Consider the following 17,147-nt stretch of genomic DNA (forward strand, 5'->3'; position numbering starts at 1 on the left):
TCCCTCCCCCGGGAACTGAGGATGAGACCTCAGATTCAGAGGTGGGTAACCCAGGTCTGCTCCGGACACTGGCAGCAGGATACAGGTGCACAGCGGGGAGGGAATCCCAGCCTCCTGCCCAGGGCAGCATTTTGTCTGGGAAGAGCTGGGTCTATTCCTGTTCCTGGAGGTGGTTAAAGCGGAGAGAATCCAAGTCAGCAATAATGCAACCTTCTGGTACATGCTGGGCTTGGCCCTGGGTTTGGTTTGGCCGCACGTTGTGCGGCCAAGCTATCTTGGGGGACAGGGGGCTATGTTGGGTCTTCGATGTGTAACTTATAGCAGACGTAGCTGTGATGCTCACAACTTGGATAAGCAGAACAGGTTTCCTGCAGCCTCTGTGTGACTAGCAGTAAGAAGCTGTAGGTGACATCTTTGCATTCAGACAAACATATATTATGGTGTCAAATTAAAAATTCATTGGAATGTTTTAAACAGACTTCACAGACACATCACACTTGCACAGGCCACAGCATCTTAAGCTGCACTCTCAGCTCCAAAGGTTCAACTTCGCTCGTGACAGCTTTTCAGAGTTCTTGAGTGGGAACAAAAAATAGGAATAGCTGACACATATGGAATCACCACTACGGGCAGACACTGTTTTAAGAGCTTGGTAGATAATTCTCATCTAATCCTCACAACAACTTATGAGATAAGTAGATAATAGTTTTTATTCCTTTTAGAATAGGTTTTATGTTTTACTCTAGAGCTAGGATGAATTTTAGAATTTCAGCGTAGGTTGAAAAGGAAAAGATTCAGAAAATTACAAGGTGAAAAGTCTCCCTCCCACCTGTCCCCTCAGCCACCTGCTTATCCCCAGCATTAGCAGCTGCTTAGACAGTGCCCTCATTATCCCTGATTTAGAGACGGGGAAACTGAGGCACAGAAAGGTAAGCCACTTGCTCATGGTCACTCAGTGATGGAGCCAGTGTTCAAACCCAGGCCATCTGGCCTCGAACCCACTCTCTGTACTGCTGCCCTTTGCTTCTATTCTCCACCATTTCTCAGATGAGTACACTGAGGTTTGGAGAGGTTAGCTGCCTTGCTCAAGGTCTACCTGGGGAGTGCAGAGCTGGGGTTTCAGTGAGGCTCTCTGTTGCCTGGCTTGGGAGTGGTTCCCAAGGGTGGGACACGGGGCCCAAGGTCATGCAGAGAGTGGGTGCGAGGAGGGGGCTGCCCGGAGCTTTTAGGTATAGCCTGTGATCCAGTTTCAAAAAAAGCCTTTCACTCAGCACACTGAACACTTCAGTTTGGTTGTCTGTAAATTATACCTCAATTAAAAAAATTGAAATAGTTAAAAAAAAAAAAAAGAACAGCTATTTGGCTCACACAGAACAAAGACCTGGGGGAGGGTGGTAGGAAGCCTGTGGTGCTTCTAGAAACCAGGGCAGGGGCCTTTTTAGAATAACGCATCTCTTTTGGATGGAGTGGATCCTGGCCAGACCAGAGGCCAAGGATTCCATTGTGTATGTTCCATGGCGCCCATCTGTCTAGGAGACTGATCCAGGTTTTACATTTATGGTAGTGATACCAAGCTTCTTTTAAAAATATATTGACTTAAGGGCTTCCCTGGTGGCGCAGTGGTTGAGAGTCCGCCTGCCGATGCAGGGGACGCGGGTTCGTGCCCCGGTCCGGGAAGATCCCACATGCCGTGGAGCGCCTGGACCCGTGAGCCATGGCCGCTGAGCCTGCGCGTCCGGAGCCTGTGCTCCGCAACGGGAGAGGCCACAACAGTGAGAGGCCCACGTACCGCAAAAAAAAAAAAAAAAAAAAATATATATATATATAGACTTAAGTAAAATAAAGTGGTTTATTTAAAGAAAAATAATAAAAGAGAAGTATGAATTCATGAGAAGAGTTTTATCTGGAGGAGGAAGAGAATGGGATGCGGAGGGGACTCATAAGAGGTCTAAATTTTAACAGCAGTGTTTTAACTTTTAGAAATAAAAGATCTAAAGTAACTAAGGCCTAGTGTTAAGAGTTGACAAAACTTGGCAACAGGTGCACAGGAGTTCATTTTAGGATTCTCTGTTCTTATTTGTGTGTTTGAAATGTTTCTCAGTGGAATGAAGGAGGAAAAAAATAGAAGTTTTAGCCGAACAGTGATGCAGGTGACATGCGGATATGGCCAGAGCTCAACGTTGGTAGACAAATGACTGACGTTTTAGAGATTCTAAATTATACCAGGTTCCTTTTCACAACAGAACTCAGATCTAGAAGAATAAAACATATGCCCAGGTGATGTGTGCGGTTTTGACAGAGGGCTTAGTTGTAGTAAATAATTGTTCCCAGTGCTGCATTTTTTTTTAAACATCTTTATTGGAGTATAATTGCTTTACAATGGTGTGTTTCTGCTTTATAACAAAGTGAATCAGCTATACATACATATACATATGTCCCCATATCTCCGCCCTCTTGCGTCTCCCTCCCTTCCACCCTCCTTATCCCACTCCTCTAGGTGGTCACAAAGCACTGAGCTGATCTCCCTGTGCTATGCGGCTGCTTCCCACTAGCTGTCTATTTTACATTTGGTAGTGTATATATGTCCATGCCACTCTCTTACTTTGTCCCAGCATACCCTTCCCCCTCCCCGTGTCCTCAAGTCCATTCTCTAGTAGGTCTGTGTCTCCAATGCTGCATTTTTATCCATGGGTCATATCCTTTAAGCCAGGCTTTGTTTTTCTGCCTGTGAAATGGGTGAGTCACTCTTAACAATGGCACTTACTACGATCCACACTCTGAGTGTGACATCTCATTGCATCCTCACAGCCGCTTGATGTAGGTAGCTATAATGAATCCCCATAGCTAGGGAAACCAAAGCTCAGAGAGGCTGAGCAGCTCTCCAGAGTCATAGCTGGTGAGTTACAGAGCTCGGATTTGAGCCTAGGCAGTCTGGCTCCAGAGCCCACATTCTTCGCCACTATTTTTTTACCGCTCCCTTGTCACCCAACCAGCAAGGGTAGGAGGAAGAGAATGTTGTGGGATGATGGGACAAAGGAGAGAAAGCAAATGGCTGGGATTCCAGATATCACCACCACCAGGTACTCAGAGGACCACTGAGACCCTAGGGCCATCTTTTCTCCACAGGACTCTGAGAACAGTGGAGACAGCGGATACCCCAGTGAGAAGCGGAGTGAGCTGGACGACCCAGAGCCCCGAGAACATGTAAGGAACCCCAAGGAAATGAGAACAGAGTCCCCTCTTGCCTAGTTGTCCAGGAGGATAGAGAGCTGGGGCCGAGGGGGGAATGTGAATGGGTGGTAAGAGCATAAATTAAATTAATAAATAAATCATTTCAGATAAAGATAATTGCAGGGCAGAAGATAAAACGGTAATGTGGAGTAGTAAGTTTAGTAAGGGGACAAGCATGGGGGATTAGACACAGGGTTATGGCGGACGCATCTTACTGTGAAGCTGGACCTCTGGTTGCTAAGCAGAGAGGATGCTGGGCAGTGGGCCAGAATGGTGCTGGTAGGTGGGAGGGCCCAGCTCAAAGGCACAGGATTCCAGCAGTCCCTCGGGAAGGCTCCAGAGGATGAAAGATGCCTTACGGTATCTTTTCAGCAGCATCCTGGTGAGGGTGGTCTTAGGCAGTATCAGCCATTGAGAGGTTTTGCCAAGTGCCAAAATGGCGCATGCGCATTACAGGCAGTCTTGCCGGGAGCTTTTGGTCTCGGCTTTGTTACTGCGAATATATAGAGACAGGCGATGGAGGCTTTGGCTAAGCGAAGCACTTGGCTCAGTTTTCTTGGTGCCTGTCTGCTGGGAGCCTGTGCCTTTGAGTCGGTTCCGTCCGTGCACATGGTGAGAGCGAGAGGGAGGCTGCGGCTGCCCCAGCACATCAGTCCTGCCTGTTACCCAGCATCCTCTCTGCCTGGCAGACGGAGGTGTCAGCTTCCTGAGGCGCCGAGCCAGTTCCCTGAGGAGGGTCCCCTGGGAGGGCTGGACCAGTTCCCCAGGAGGAGGTTCTTGGGAGGAAGGCTGCTCTTTGGATCACTCTAATCTATGTCTCCATCAGGGCCACTCAAACGGTAACCGGAGGTATGAGTCGGACGAAGACAGCCTGGGCAGCTCCGGACGGGTAATGTGCCCCCAGGAATCCTCATCGTGGCTGCGTGCTTGCCTTTTTCAGACTCTGTTTCTGTTTCTTCCCCCTCACGTCATGTCACTTCTGCCTGCCCAAGTGCTCCACATGTCTCCTAAAGGACGATTTTGCAAAGGAGCCAATCCCCTCGGCAAATACTTTTTGAGCTCCTGGGTGTGACGCTGCGGGATCAGCGGGGAGAATTAGAGAAGATCAGGACGGCCTGTCCTGGAGGCTTCAGCTCACAGCGCCTTCCAGTATACGTTAATTTACGTCTAGGGAGTTCCCTGGTGGCCTAGTGGTTAGAATTCCGGGCTTTCATTGCCGTGGCCCGGGTTCAATCCCTGGTTGGGGAAGTTCGCACAAGCTGCGTGGTGCAGCCCCCAAAAATTTAATTTTTGCAGCCACCCACTGAGACAGGCTAATGTTATTCATCCTCTTTTGATGTATGAGAAAAAGGGAGTCTTAAGCGACTCTCCCCAGGTTACCCGGCTAATAGTTGGAAGAAGTATCTCAGGTGATTATCATCAGGCCGGTGTGGGAAAGACCACCCTCCTAAATGCTCTTCTCTAGCTGACTCGGAACCACATTTTGAACCTCTCACCCTCCAGCCTTTGCTAAGGCGAGTCTCTCTCCTGCCTGCAAGGTCCTTCCTCCCCTGTGGTCATACCTCCTCAGGCCTGTCTGCTCTCCCAGGCTGGACCCCAGTGGCACCTTCTCCAGGAGGCTTCCCTGATCCCTGGGGCAGGCTTGACTCCTGCTGCTTCCAGAACACAGATTATTCATCACGCAGTATTTCCTTACCACAGGGTATTTCTCAGTCGGGTCAAGGCCACAGCGTGGTGCGGAGGCAGGGTCGTTCGATCCCAGCACCACTGACATTCTGGGCTGGGTCATTCTTTTTTGTGGAGGATGCCCTGTGCATGGTAGGCTGTTTAGTGTGCGTACACACAGACATACACACACAGCAGCCTGGCTCTGTCCTGCGAGAACTTTGGACAGGGGTGTTTTTAGCTGGGAGACGTGGTGTGTTTTCTAAGCCCGTCTCCTGAAGCACCCTGTGGATGCACAGGGAAAGCACAGTGGATTTGCTGCCAGGTCTGAAGTGAGGCTCTTCTGGTGCCTTGTGTGGGGAGCTGGCAGAGGAGCAGCTCAGGGTCGAAACTCCCCGACCTAAGTCAGATGGATAAGTGAGGAGACTTCTTCGAACTGCTGCAGTGCAGTGTGCTAGCCTTTGTGTCCTGTTGCTACCTGTTGCTTGTGTCCCTCAGTGCCCACAAGCTGGCATAATTCAAGTGACTGGAAATGGAGCCGGGTTTGTCCAGGAAAACTTGACACCACACAGGTCCGCGCCCCTTAACTCGCCAGGCCGACTTTCACAGCTGGGAGGGTGCGTCCATCCCCAGCCCCTCGCTTCTCTGGCCTGTAAATGCCCGGTCCTCCCTTCAGGTCTGTGTGGAGAAGTGGAATCTCCTCAACTCCTACCCTCTCCACCTGTCGAGGCCTTCAGCCGTGGCCCTGGAAGTGCAGAGGCTCAACGCTCTGGACCTTGAGAAGAGAATCGGGAAGTCCATTTTGGGGAAGGTATGGTGATGCCCTCTCTGCATTAACCCGGCGCCTCCCCCAAGAGTCACTCCCTCCCCCAGGCTGGCTGGGAGGCCCTCGGCCACGGCCGCGGCCTCCAGGCAGCCAGGCCCACCTGCCGTCTGTGTGGCAGGTCCATCTGGCCATGGTGCGCTACCATGAGGGCGGGCGCTTCTGCAAGAAGGACGAGGAGTGGGACCGGGCGTCGGCGATCTTCCACCTGGAGCAGGCGGCCGACCTCGGCGAGCTGGAGGCCATCGCGGGCCTGGGACTCATGTACTCGCAGTTGCCCCACCACATCCTGGCGGACGTCTCTCTGAAGGTGAGGGGGGGCGGGGGCTCAGGCAACCCATCACCCTTCGCTCCCTGGGTTTACGCCTCAGAAATTTCCCGAACATCAGTTTGGGACCAGGCACTTCCAAGTTAGTTGACGCTGATAGAATTGGTCTCCGGCCTTGGGGACTGAGTGGAAGGTGACAGTCACATTCCCAGGCAATTGTGACGTGGTGCGGCGGGAGAAGCAGAAGATGCTACTGCAGATAAATGAGGAAGGGCCGTAGCTGGGGTTTCTTGATTGGCAGTTGCAGCTCTGTCCCTAGTGGCTAGAACAGACCTGGCACACACTAGATAATCAGCATTTGTTTGTGGAACGAATGAATGAAGTGATCCCTAAGGTAGACCTGCGGGCCCAGTGGAGTCAGCCAGGCAGAGTGTGGGAGGGGGAGTGTGGGCAGAGGGGACAGCACGGGCCCAGGCCCTGGGGAGACAGGAGGCGATCAGTGCGGCTGGAGTGTGGAGCGTGAAGACAAGGTGCAGGAGATGAGGCTGGAGAGGGGCCCGGACAGGACGGGTGTGATGGGAATCCGTGAGGGTGTCTGCTCTCTCATCACTCCCCTGGTCCGTGGGCACAGCGGACAGGACCTGACGTGGCCTAGGGAGTATGATCCTTTCCTTAGAGAAGTTGAGAGGCCCCTGGTGTGCACGTGCTCCCAGCATAAAAGTCTCCAGCTCTCTGTCACGTGGGCCAGGCTTGCAGCCAGACGAGGCTGGGCTTGGTGTGGGCACAGGGCACCAGCCCTGCTCTGTGGGCCTCACCATGGCCCAGCAGGTTGGGGGGTCTCAGACTGGAAGAGAGTGTGGGAAGGCACCCAAAAGTCCTTGATTTTTTTAAAAATAGTTAATACAGTCATGTGACTAAAAGTTTTTTTAATGTGAAAAGGTTTACAGTGAAAAAATCTCCCTCCCACCTTTTCCTCCACCTTCTCATTCTCCTGCTAACAGGTAACCATCATTATTAGGTTCTCACATGTAATTCCAAGAGGGTATTCATTTCCTAGGGCTGCCATAACTAAGAACCACAAACTGGGGGGCTTAAAACGACAGAAATTCATTCTCACGGTTCTAGAGGCTAGAAGTCCAAAATCAGTGTGTTGACAGGCCATGATCTTCTAGCTTCTAGTGACTGGAGGCAATCTTGGGTGTTCCTTGGTCTGTAGGTACATCACTCCAATCTTTCCATCTTCACATGGCCTTTTTTCTGTGTGTGTGTCTCTGTGTCTCTTTTCTTACGAAGACACCAGTCCTATGGAGTTTAGGGCCCACCCTACCCCAGTCTGCCCTCATCTTAACTAGTTACGTCTGTCTGTTTGGAAAGACCCTATTTCTGCAGTGTCCTGCAGACTTTTTCCCTCAGTGCTGTAGAGACAGCTTCCTCATTCTTTCTGACAGCTGAGTAACATTCCATTGTACAGGTACTTTATTTAACCTGTGCCCTGTTGATGGACACTTGGGTTGGTTCCATTCTTATGATATCTCAAAAATTGCTGCAGTGACCAGACTTGGACATATTAAGTTGAACCGTTTTTGTAGGTCATGAGGGTAGAATATTGGCAGTTTCATACGGTTCAGTCAGATACATCCTTCGGCGTGCGGTCAGGGATAACTTACAGCCATTTTTATTTCCTGTTTTAGATGGTGAAGGGCAGGCTTGGTTGGGGGAGGGGATTTTGACAGGCAGATGATTTGTTCCTCTTTCTCTCGTCTCCGTGCTCCCTGAGGAGTGGACTGAATATATCTCATTTAGCCAGTGGTGTGCTGATAAATGCTTAACAACTGGCTCTTGCAGGTGGGGAGGGAATGTTTGCACATATATGTATGTACGTTTATTATACATCTACTTGTAAGTTTATTATACATTTACTGATATAAGGAATGTGGAGCATACAGTTTACAAATCATAAAACTATTGTGAATTCTATATAGTCGATAGATCCTCACAGACTTCCGTGGCTAATTTTTGTGGAACTCATGTCTGTAGCCCAGCTTCGGTTGCAGCTGATGGAGGCGTGAAGTTCTGGCGTTAGATACTGGTTGATACTTTCACTTACTTTAGTGAGTAAGATGAAAGTAAAATAAGCAAGTCCTTTGTCAGAGTTGGAACTTCATTTATTTGCTGCTGATACGAGCAACTTCTTTGCTGAATCAGACGATAGTTTTAAATACTGAAGAACGTTTCTCCAGTTTCTTGTGCTAGTCACAATGTAATGGCTACAGACACGGCACACTTGCAAATTAGTCTGCATTATTAATATTTTTTGCCATCTCGTGGTATAACTGCTTCTACCATGGCCAATGTGCAAGCACTAAGATGACATCGCCGAGCACGGAGTTGGAGGACATGCACCACAGCACACCATTTCCACATAGCATTTCCATCAAGAAGATTCCACAGACTGGTGGTTCTCCACGAGTCATTTTGCCTCCCCCTTCTCCAGGGGACACTTGGCAGTGTCTGGAGACATCTTTGGTTGTCACAGCTCTGGGAGCGCAACTGGCATCTAGTGGGTAGAGGGCAGGCATGCTGCCAAACATCTACAACGCACAGGACAGTCCCTGCAACACAGAATTATGTCATCTAAGAGGCCAGTAGTGCCAGGGTTGAGAAGCCCTGCAATAGATATAAATAACCTCAAGAGGACAGACAACAGTAAAACATAGTAAAATAGTTAGGAAGTGATGAGCTTTGGGTATTTGTTACCTTTCATTTAATTGTAAGTTTACGTAATTTAATTTCTAATAATGGCTGTGTTTTACGACTGGCTTGCTTTCACATCGGTTCTCACAAGCCTGCAGAGCCGGCTCCAGCGTACCCACTGCGTTTGGCCTGTTCTCCCAGCATCTGGCACAGAGAGGACACTCAGAAGGGTTTGAGGCCTGAATAAAGGAATGCCAGGGTCCAGGATGAGCGGTTAGGGGCCAGGACTGGGGAGACCACTCTCGCTGAGACTCTCTGGTAACTCTCCCTGTGATCTCAGGCTGTTTGCACCAGCTGCACCCGAGCACCTTTGTAAAGGGATGTAGAAGCTATTTCGGTTTTCTCATCTGCAGGTGTCCCAAAGGCCTTTCCCTCCAGGACAGAATCTGGCAGCAAAGAAAACCATGGCCACATGCCCTGAAAGGCTGCTGGCCCATCTCCCGCTTTCCCCAAAGCCCCCATTCTTAGGACCTTTTCCTGTTGTCTTGCTAAGACATTCGTTTATCCAGCACATGCTTTTTGAGTATCTCCTACACTCTGGGCACCGTCCTAGGTTCTTATTCACAACAGCAAACTTTTCAGGCAGATAAGGTTGTAATACAGATAATAATTAACAAATGAAAATATTTCCAACAGAAGTAAAAATAACTGACCTTTATTGAGCACTGCCTGTGCCAAGCATTGTTCTTAAGTGCTGGGGGGAAATTGTGACAGGGAGTGAGATCAGGAGGGACTGGATACGGGCTTCCCTGGTGGCGCAGGGGTTAAGAGTCTGCCTGCCAGTGCAGGGGACATGGGTTCGAGCCCTGGTCCGGCAAGATCCCACATGCCATGGAGCAACTAAGCCCCTGTGCCACAACTACTGAGCCTGCGCTCTAGAGCCCGCGAGCCACAACTGCTAAGCCCGTGCACCACAACTACCGAAGCCCACGTGCCTGGAGCCCATGCTCCACAAGAGAAGCCACCACAATGAGAAGCCCGCGCACCGCAAGGAAGACCCAACACAGCCAAAAATAAAAACAAATAAATTTAAGAAAAAAGAGTGGATAGGCCTCTTGTTATTAGGATGCTGATTCCAGCTGCAAGAGAGACTGGGAAATGTAGTTTTTAGCTGGTTAACCATGTGCCAGCAGAAATATGGCAGAGGAGAACGGATATGGCAGACAACTGGTAGTCCCAGCCACACTTCTTGAATCCTGAAGGTTGAGAAGGGCCTCATAGGCTGATAGGAGGGCTTTGGATTTGTCTCCGAGTGAGATAGGAAGTCTTAGAGCAGCTTTGGTAGAGTAACATGACCTGACCTGGGCTTAAAGCATCTCTCTGGATGGATATCGGAGAAGCAGGATGGAAGCGGGTGGGAATGTAGAGTAGTGCAGCCACTGTGGGAAACAGCTCCTCAAAAGGCTAAACATAGAGTTATATGTGACCCAGCAATTCTACTCCTAGGTATATATATCCCCCCAAAAGAAAAACATACATCCATACAAAAACTATGCACACAGATGTTCATAGCAGCATTATTCATAATAGCCAAACAGTGGAAACAACCCAGATAGCCGTCACCTGATGACTGATGAACAGATAAACAAATTGTGAGACATTCACACGATGGAATGTTATTTGGCCATAAAAGAGAATGAAACACTGATAGAAGCTGTATGAATGAACCTTGAAAACTTTATCCCAGGGCTTCCCTGGTGGCACAGTGGTTAAGAATCCGCCTGCCAATGCAGGGGACACGGGTTCGAGCCCTCGTCTGGGAAGATTTTCACATGCCGCAGAGCAACTAAGCCTGTGCGCGGCAACTACTGAGCCTGCGCTCTACAGCCCGCGCGCCTAGAGCCCGTGCTCTGCAACAAGAGAAGCCACTGCAATGAGAAGCCCACGAACCGCAACAAAGAGTAGCCCCCACTTGCTGCAACTAGAGGAAGCCCGCGCGCAGCAGCGAAGACCCAATGCAGCCAAAAATAAATAAAATAAATAAATTTATTTAAAAAAAATTTACGCCAAGTGAAAAAAGCCAGTCACACTAAACCACATGTTTTTTGTTTTGTTTTGTTTTTTGGCTGAGCCAAGCGGCATGTGAGATCCTAGTTCCCTGACCAGGGATCGGACCTGCGCCCCTTGCAAGGGAAGTGCAGATTCTTAACCCCTGAACTGCCAGGGAAGTCCATAGACCACAAGTTATATGATTACATTTATATAAAATGTCCAGAATAGGGAAATCTCTAGAAACAGCATGTAGAGTAGTGGTTGCCTAGGGCTGGGCGGGATGGAACAATTGGGAGGTAATGGTTAGGGGTATGGTGTTTTGAATCCTTCTTGGCTTGATGAAAATATTCTGAAATTGATTATGGTGCGGGTTGCACAATCTGTGATTATACTAAGAACTATTGAGTTGTACACTTTAAATGAGTGAGTTGTATGTTATGTGAATTATATCTCAATAAAGGTGCTAAAAAATGTAAAAAGAATTGGAAGCAGGGAGCCCCTGCTGGAGGCGAGAGATGATGTGGTCTCTGGAGGAATCAGAGCAGATAGAGGAGAGCGAGCGGGAGTGAGCTAAGCTTCCATTTCTCCCTGCCTGATGGGAACCCCCAGGAGCTCTTTGCAGCAGGGGAAGCCCTGTTCTCTTTCTCACGATGCGCAATTCTACAGCAGCCCCAGCCTGGAGCTCTCCAAACAATTCAAGAAACAGGGAAAAGATTGATGAGTGAGATCCTGGCAGCCCCTCCCGTGTAAGCCTCATTTCCTTTTCTCTCCCTGTCTTTGGTTTGTGTTAACAGGAGACAGAAGAGAATAAAACCAAAGGATTTAATTACTTACTGAAGGCAGCTGAAGCTGGCGACAGACAGTCCATGATCTTGGTGGCACGAGCCTTTGACACTGGCCAGAACCTCAGCCCAGACAGGTACTGTGGCCATGGCTCAGGTGACACTGGTGGGAACCTGGGCTGCAGGTGGGAGCTTCCCCTCCGGTGTTAGGACAGACCTGAGTTCCAGATGTGGCTCCCCTGAGTACCAGCCCAGTGACCACGGGCAAGTAGTTTTACCTCCTTGGCCTCAGTTTCTTCACTGTGTAAAATGGAAACGATTATAGAACCTGCATCCTAGGGTGGTTGTGTCTCATTGTATGAGGGTTAAATGAGATGCTGCCTTTAATCCTCACTGTGCCTGGCACATAAAGTGAGAGATAAATGGCATCTTAGCCATTTCATGTAAAGATTTGCCTGAGAAAGAGTTTGAAAGGATATGTAGCATCAGGTCCAGAGTGGTGGTCCTTAGATGGTAGAATTAGGGGTGATTTTAATTGATTCTTCCTACTTTTGTTTTTATTCTTACTATTTTTCACTTCTGAGAGGGAGGGGAGGGAAGGAAGCAAGCTTCAGGGGAGTTCAAGCCTGGTGTGAGTTTTCCAGAGCGGTTTTAAGACTCCTGATGGCTACAGCCCTGCAGGTGTCAACAGCTTTTCGGTTATCCCTCTGGCAGGGGTGCCAGGACTGGACTCTGCGGTGGGAAGAGAGGAGAATGGCAGCTTCATCTCGGCTCTTTGGCTTGGCCAGTGGGAGGTCCCAGAAGTCCAGGAGCAGAGGACGGTTGGGGGAATTGAACTCTTAGCGGGACCCATTGCTCACCCTCTGTGGCTCCCAGTGGATCTCGGCTTCCCCCTGTTGTCCTCAGGCGCAGGGAGCAGGGTGGGCACATTCATTGTCTAAACCTCCAGGATGGGGGCGGTTTGGCAGTTCCCTCCTCTGTGGGTCAAGTTTTCATGTCCCTCTCACTGGGTTTAGAAGGAAAGTCAGGGCTGTGGGTCTGTCATCTCGAGCTCTCAGGGTCTAAAACGTCCGGATACATGACATCCTGCCTGAATTACATGTCATGCAAACATTTGTCGGCTACCTACTGTGTTGTAACAGTAATGCTCCCCTATATTTGGATGCACTTTCATATCTGGGATTTTATTTCACCGAGAACTAGAATTGGGTCTCCTGCATCTCTTCAGGCCCAGTGCTTAGTGCAGGGCCCGGCTCAGTAGTTGTTTGAATGAATGAACCAACACATCTCTTTGACGCAGACAGGGCAGGCGTTTGGGGGCTTATTTTATGGATGAGTAAACTGTAGCTCTGAGAAGTGAAGGGGCTTGTCCATAGTCCAGTAGCCAGTAAGTAGTGGAGCCACAACCTAGGTCTTTTCACCTCTCCTCCAGCGGACTGTACATTAGCCTGCTTCTTAGGGACTCAGAATTACACTGGCGTGGAGGGGAGGTAAACAAAACAGACACGACACAATTGTGTCCGATCAAATGCCAACATCTGTGGTGCCCATTGAGTGCAGTGGGGAAGCACCACCGCATGGGTGTGGGGAGCTGGAGCTGGGCATTGAATATCTGTATCTGAGGCCCTTAAAAAAAATCTTTGCTGTATGTGTTTTCTCTTTATGTCTTCTGTCTACTTTCTCTTTTTAATTTGAGACAATAGGTTTTTTGGTTTTGATTTGTAAGAATTATATATATATATATATATATATATATATATATATATGTATGTATTCCCACCACCACCACCACCATGTGGCATGCAGGATCTTAGTTCCCCAACCAGGGGTTGAACCCATGCCCCCCTGCAGTGGAAGCGTGGAGTCCTAACCACTGGACCACCAGGGAATTCCCTGTTGAAAATTTTAATATATTAAGACTGTTAACTCTGGTATATGAGTTGGCTTTTAAAAAATTTTCTGAGATGGCTACCAAAAAAAAAAAAAAGATAGTGTTAAATTTTTTTAAAAAAAGAAAAAAAAAGGCTTCCCTGGTGGTCCTTTGGTTAAGACTCCGCGCTTCCACTGCAGGGAGCATGGGTTCGATCCTCGGTGTGGGAAGTTCCGCATGCCGCAAGGTGTGGCCAAAAAAAAAGAGAGCTGGCTATCATAGATTTGGGGGGGCAGGGGATGGCACATGTGCCACACAATGACCATTGTTTATTGGGTCTGGGGACATGCTGGTTTTTAATATTTTGTAGTTAAATCTATCAAGATTTTCTTCTATAGCTTCTGCTATAGTCTTTTTCTTACTCTTCTTCCTCATTCCAACCAGCTCCAGCCTCTTCCATTCAGGGAGCATTAATTGAGGGTCAGCTATTTGCATTTTAAGGGGTTTTGACCCCCTTAGAAGTTACCATCTAATAGGACAAGGAAAAGTCATTGGAAATTGCAAGGCAGGGTAGACATGCTCATAACCGCTGGGTGCAGAGCTGGGTAGGGGTGGGTGGGGAGAGAGTAGGCCCTTTCCCTCCTTTTACATTTAATGTGTTGGGGGGATTCTGCCTTGCCCTTCAAGACTGGGGAGGGTCAGAGCTGAAAGAAGTGAGATCATGTAGTTCATTGGCTTCCAATCCACTGTTAAAACCCTGGTTTTTTGGGTGTGTCACCAGTAATTTTCAAATAACTTCCCTTTTTTATAAAATAAAATGGAGTCAGGGTTATCTCCTGACACCATCCTAGCCAGCCACTTCAACAGACATTTAGAGAGGCTGTGCTGTTTGCCAGGCCCTGGGAATGCAGCAGCGAATAGAACAGACAAGGTCCCTACCTTCCTGGGGCTTATGTTCTAGTCAGGGAAACCATAATAAGCAAGTAAGTAGGTAAACAGGAGATGAACAGATTGAGGTAATTATAAGAAATAGGGTGTTTGGGGACAGCATCTCTGAAGAAGTTGAGCTGAGGTTGGAGAGGTGAGGAGCCAGGTATGGGAAGAGTTGAAGGAAGGACGTTCTAAGCAGAGGGAGCAGCAGGTGCAAAAGCCGACAGGAGCTGGAGCGTTCGGGGAGGAGAACGTGACCCAACGAGCCGGGCATGGGAGGAGGTTGACAGGAGCTAAGACCGGAGGGTAGAGCCAGGTCCATATATATATATATAGCTGTTGCTCCTGGAACGTTTCATGAGGCCCATAGACCTTCTTCTCTGTGTCTCTCTTTGCTCCTTCCTGATGCACTCTAAATAGTTACTCACATGTTTGGTAATATGCATTAGTACACCCCAAGGAAAAGAGCCCACTGCCCTGTTTGCTCTTTATTCTGTATTGTTCAGATTCAGCTGGAACTTGAATTCAGCATACGCCCTTGGTGGTTTGGCCATTCATGTGCTGCAGTAGGAGAAAGGGTTGAGGGTAGAGGGCAGAGCCAGAAGAGGGAAGTCAGCTCTTCCGGGTAAACTCTGCATTTGCTGGAGTAGAGCTAGAGCTGGCCGGAAGAGGCAGAGCAGAAGATGGGGCTGAATGACTGCTGTGAGAAGGTTCTGGAGGCCTCGACAAAGAGTCCCCCCACCCACCTTCTCTCCTGTGTGAGTCACAGGGCAAATTGGCTGGGATACCAGCCACTGCTAATGCAAAAATCACCCATACGGTGATTTTTTTTTAAATTTTTGCCTCACCATGCGGCTTTCAGGACCTTAGTTCCACGACCAGAGACTGAACCTGGGCCACGGCAGTGAAAACGCTGAGTCCTAATCACTGGACCACCAGGGAATTCCCATAGGGTGATTTTGTGCAAATGAGGAAAATGTTCCCCTTCTTAAAGATGCTCTACTTCCATCTGTTGGAAAATTGTTGTACTATCCCAATTTGTTTAGGGAAAACTGCTTGACCACTATTGTAATAAATATGTAAATCTACAATGTAAATGACACCCTTTAGATGTGGTGGCATTGGGTCCTATGGTTCCTGAGTCAGAGGTGGTAACCCCATAGGGATTCCTGACTTACCCTTCCTGCTGATGGGCCTCCTCCTTCCTGCCTTGCTGCTGTGGTAACTTCCCTCTTTTCCTCTGTGTCTCTTGGCAAGGTCCCAAAGCTGGCCAGAGGCTCTACTCTGGTACAACACTGCCCTGGAGACAACTGACTGTGATGAAGGTGGGGAGTATGATGGGATGCACGATGAGCCCCGGTACCTGCTGCTGGCCAGGGAGGCAGAGATGCTGTTCACAGGCGGCTGCGGGCTGGAGAAGAACCCGCAGAGATCAGGTAGGGCCTGGCAGACCTGCCCCTGGGGTGGGACGGTGCTAGACAGTGAGAGACGTAATTCCTGTCTCGCTGGGAGTTACAACAACATGCAAGACTGAGTCTCTTCTTTCAGTTCTGGTTGGGAGAAAGATTTGTACTGGCCCTGTATTTTTGCCAGGCTGGATACCCATATAATGCTGGCTTAGAAGGGGGCTTTATGCAGTTGGTATGCAGACGAACATTTTTATATTTTAATAGTCAAATATTAGGAGTTTGGGAGGTTTGTTTTTAATTCACAAATTGAGCTGACGTTTTCATAACATAAAATTCAACATTTTAAAGTGTAAAGTTCAGTGGGTTTTAGTATATTCACAGTATGATGCCATCATCAGCACTACCGAATTCCAGAACATTGCCATTACGCCAGAACGAAGCCTGGTACCTGTTAGCAGCGACTTCCTATTTCCCCCTCCCTCCATCCCTGGCAACCACTAACCTACTTTTCATCTTCATAGATTTACTTATTCTGGTCATTTCATATAAATGGGATCGTATAATAGGTGACCTTTTGTGTCTTGGCTTCTTTCAAGGTTCATTCATGTTGTAGCATGTATCAGTACTTTATTCCTTTTTATTGCTGAATAATCTTCCATTGTATAGATACTATATTTTGTTTATACATTCATCAGTTGATTCACACTTTTATATATATATGAAATATATATATGTGTATTTATTTTTTAATTTTTTTATTTTGGGGCTGCATTGGGTCTTCGTTGCTGCATGTGGGCTTTCTCTAGTTACGATGAGCGGGGGCTACTCTTCCTTGCAACGCGTGGGCTTCTCGTTGCGGTGGCTTCTCTTGTTGCAGAGCACAGACTCTAGGGACGCGGGCTTCAGTAGTTGCAGCACGCGGGCTCAGTAGTTGTGGTGTGCGGGCTCTAGGGTGCGTGGACTTCAGCAGTTGTGGCGTGCAGGCTCAGTAGTTGTGGCTCGCGGACTCTAGAGTGCAGGCTCGGTAGTTGTGCATGGGCTTAGTTGCTCCACGGCATGTGGGATCTCCCCAGACCAGGGATTGAACCCGTGTCCCCTGCATTGGCAGGTGGATTCTTAACCACTGCACCACCAGGGAAGTCCCTATATGTATTTTTTTAAATAACATGATAGACATACTGAGCTCCTGATTTCACAGGTATAGGATGAGGCTAAGTTTAAAAGCTATTTTTTAAGGTGGTGTAACAAAATCAAGCAAATAATACTGCAACTCTACAATCCTTTATTTGAAACTTCTAAATCCAAAAAGCTCTGAAAACCAAGTGTTTTTATATGTTTTGCACAAATTCATTTGGTGGCAAAACCTGTCCAGAACTGACGTGAGGTTGTTCATAATTTTTATTTCTTATACTTTATCTTTTCT

At 48.4% G+C, this 17,147-nt stretch overlaps 1 protein-coding gene across 3 annotated transcripts in view; it reads left to right on the forward strand.

Annotated features, from left to right (window-relative positions):
* EEF2K (eukaryotic elongation factor 2 kinase) overlaps positions 1-17,147 on the forward strand; it is a 62,949-nt gene that overhangs the window by 41,374 nt on the left and 4,428 nt on the right. For 2 of the 3 annotated variants that reach the window (XM_004268559.4, XM_049699307.1), the window contains 6 exons: positions 3,127-3,204; positions 4,058-4,120; positions 5,573-5,707; positions 5,841-6,029; positions 11,528-11,652; positions 15,573-15,751. In XM_004268559.4, coding sequence (XP_004268607.2) covers positions 3,127-3,204; positions 4,058-4,120; positions 5,573-5,707; positions 5,841-6,029; positions 11,528-11,652; positions 15,573-15,751 — 769 coding nt within the window. The remainder of the gene's footprint in view (positions 1-3,126; positions 3,205-4,057; positions 4,121-5,572; positions 5,708-5,840; positions 6,030-11,527; positions 11,653-15,572; positions 15,752-17,147) is intronic. The other variant, XR_004482690.2, reaches the window with a different exon arrangement.

Source organism: Orcinus orca, chromosome 16, assembly GCF_937001465.1.
Source record: "Orcinus orca chromosome 16, mOrcOrc1.1, whole genome shotgun sequence".
Taxonomy (NCBI): domain Eukaryota; kingdom Metazoa; phylum Chordata; class Mammalia; order Artiodactyla; family Delphinidae; genus Orcinus; species Orcinus orca.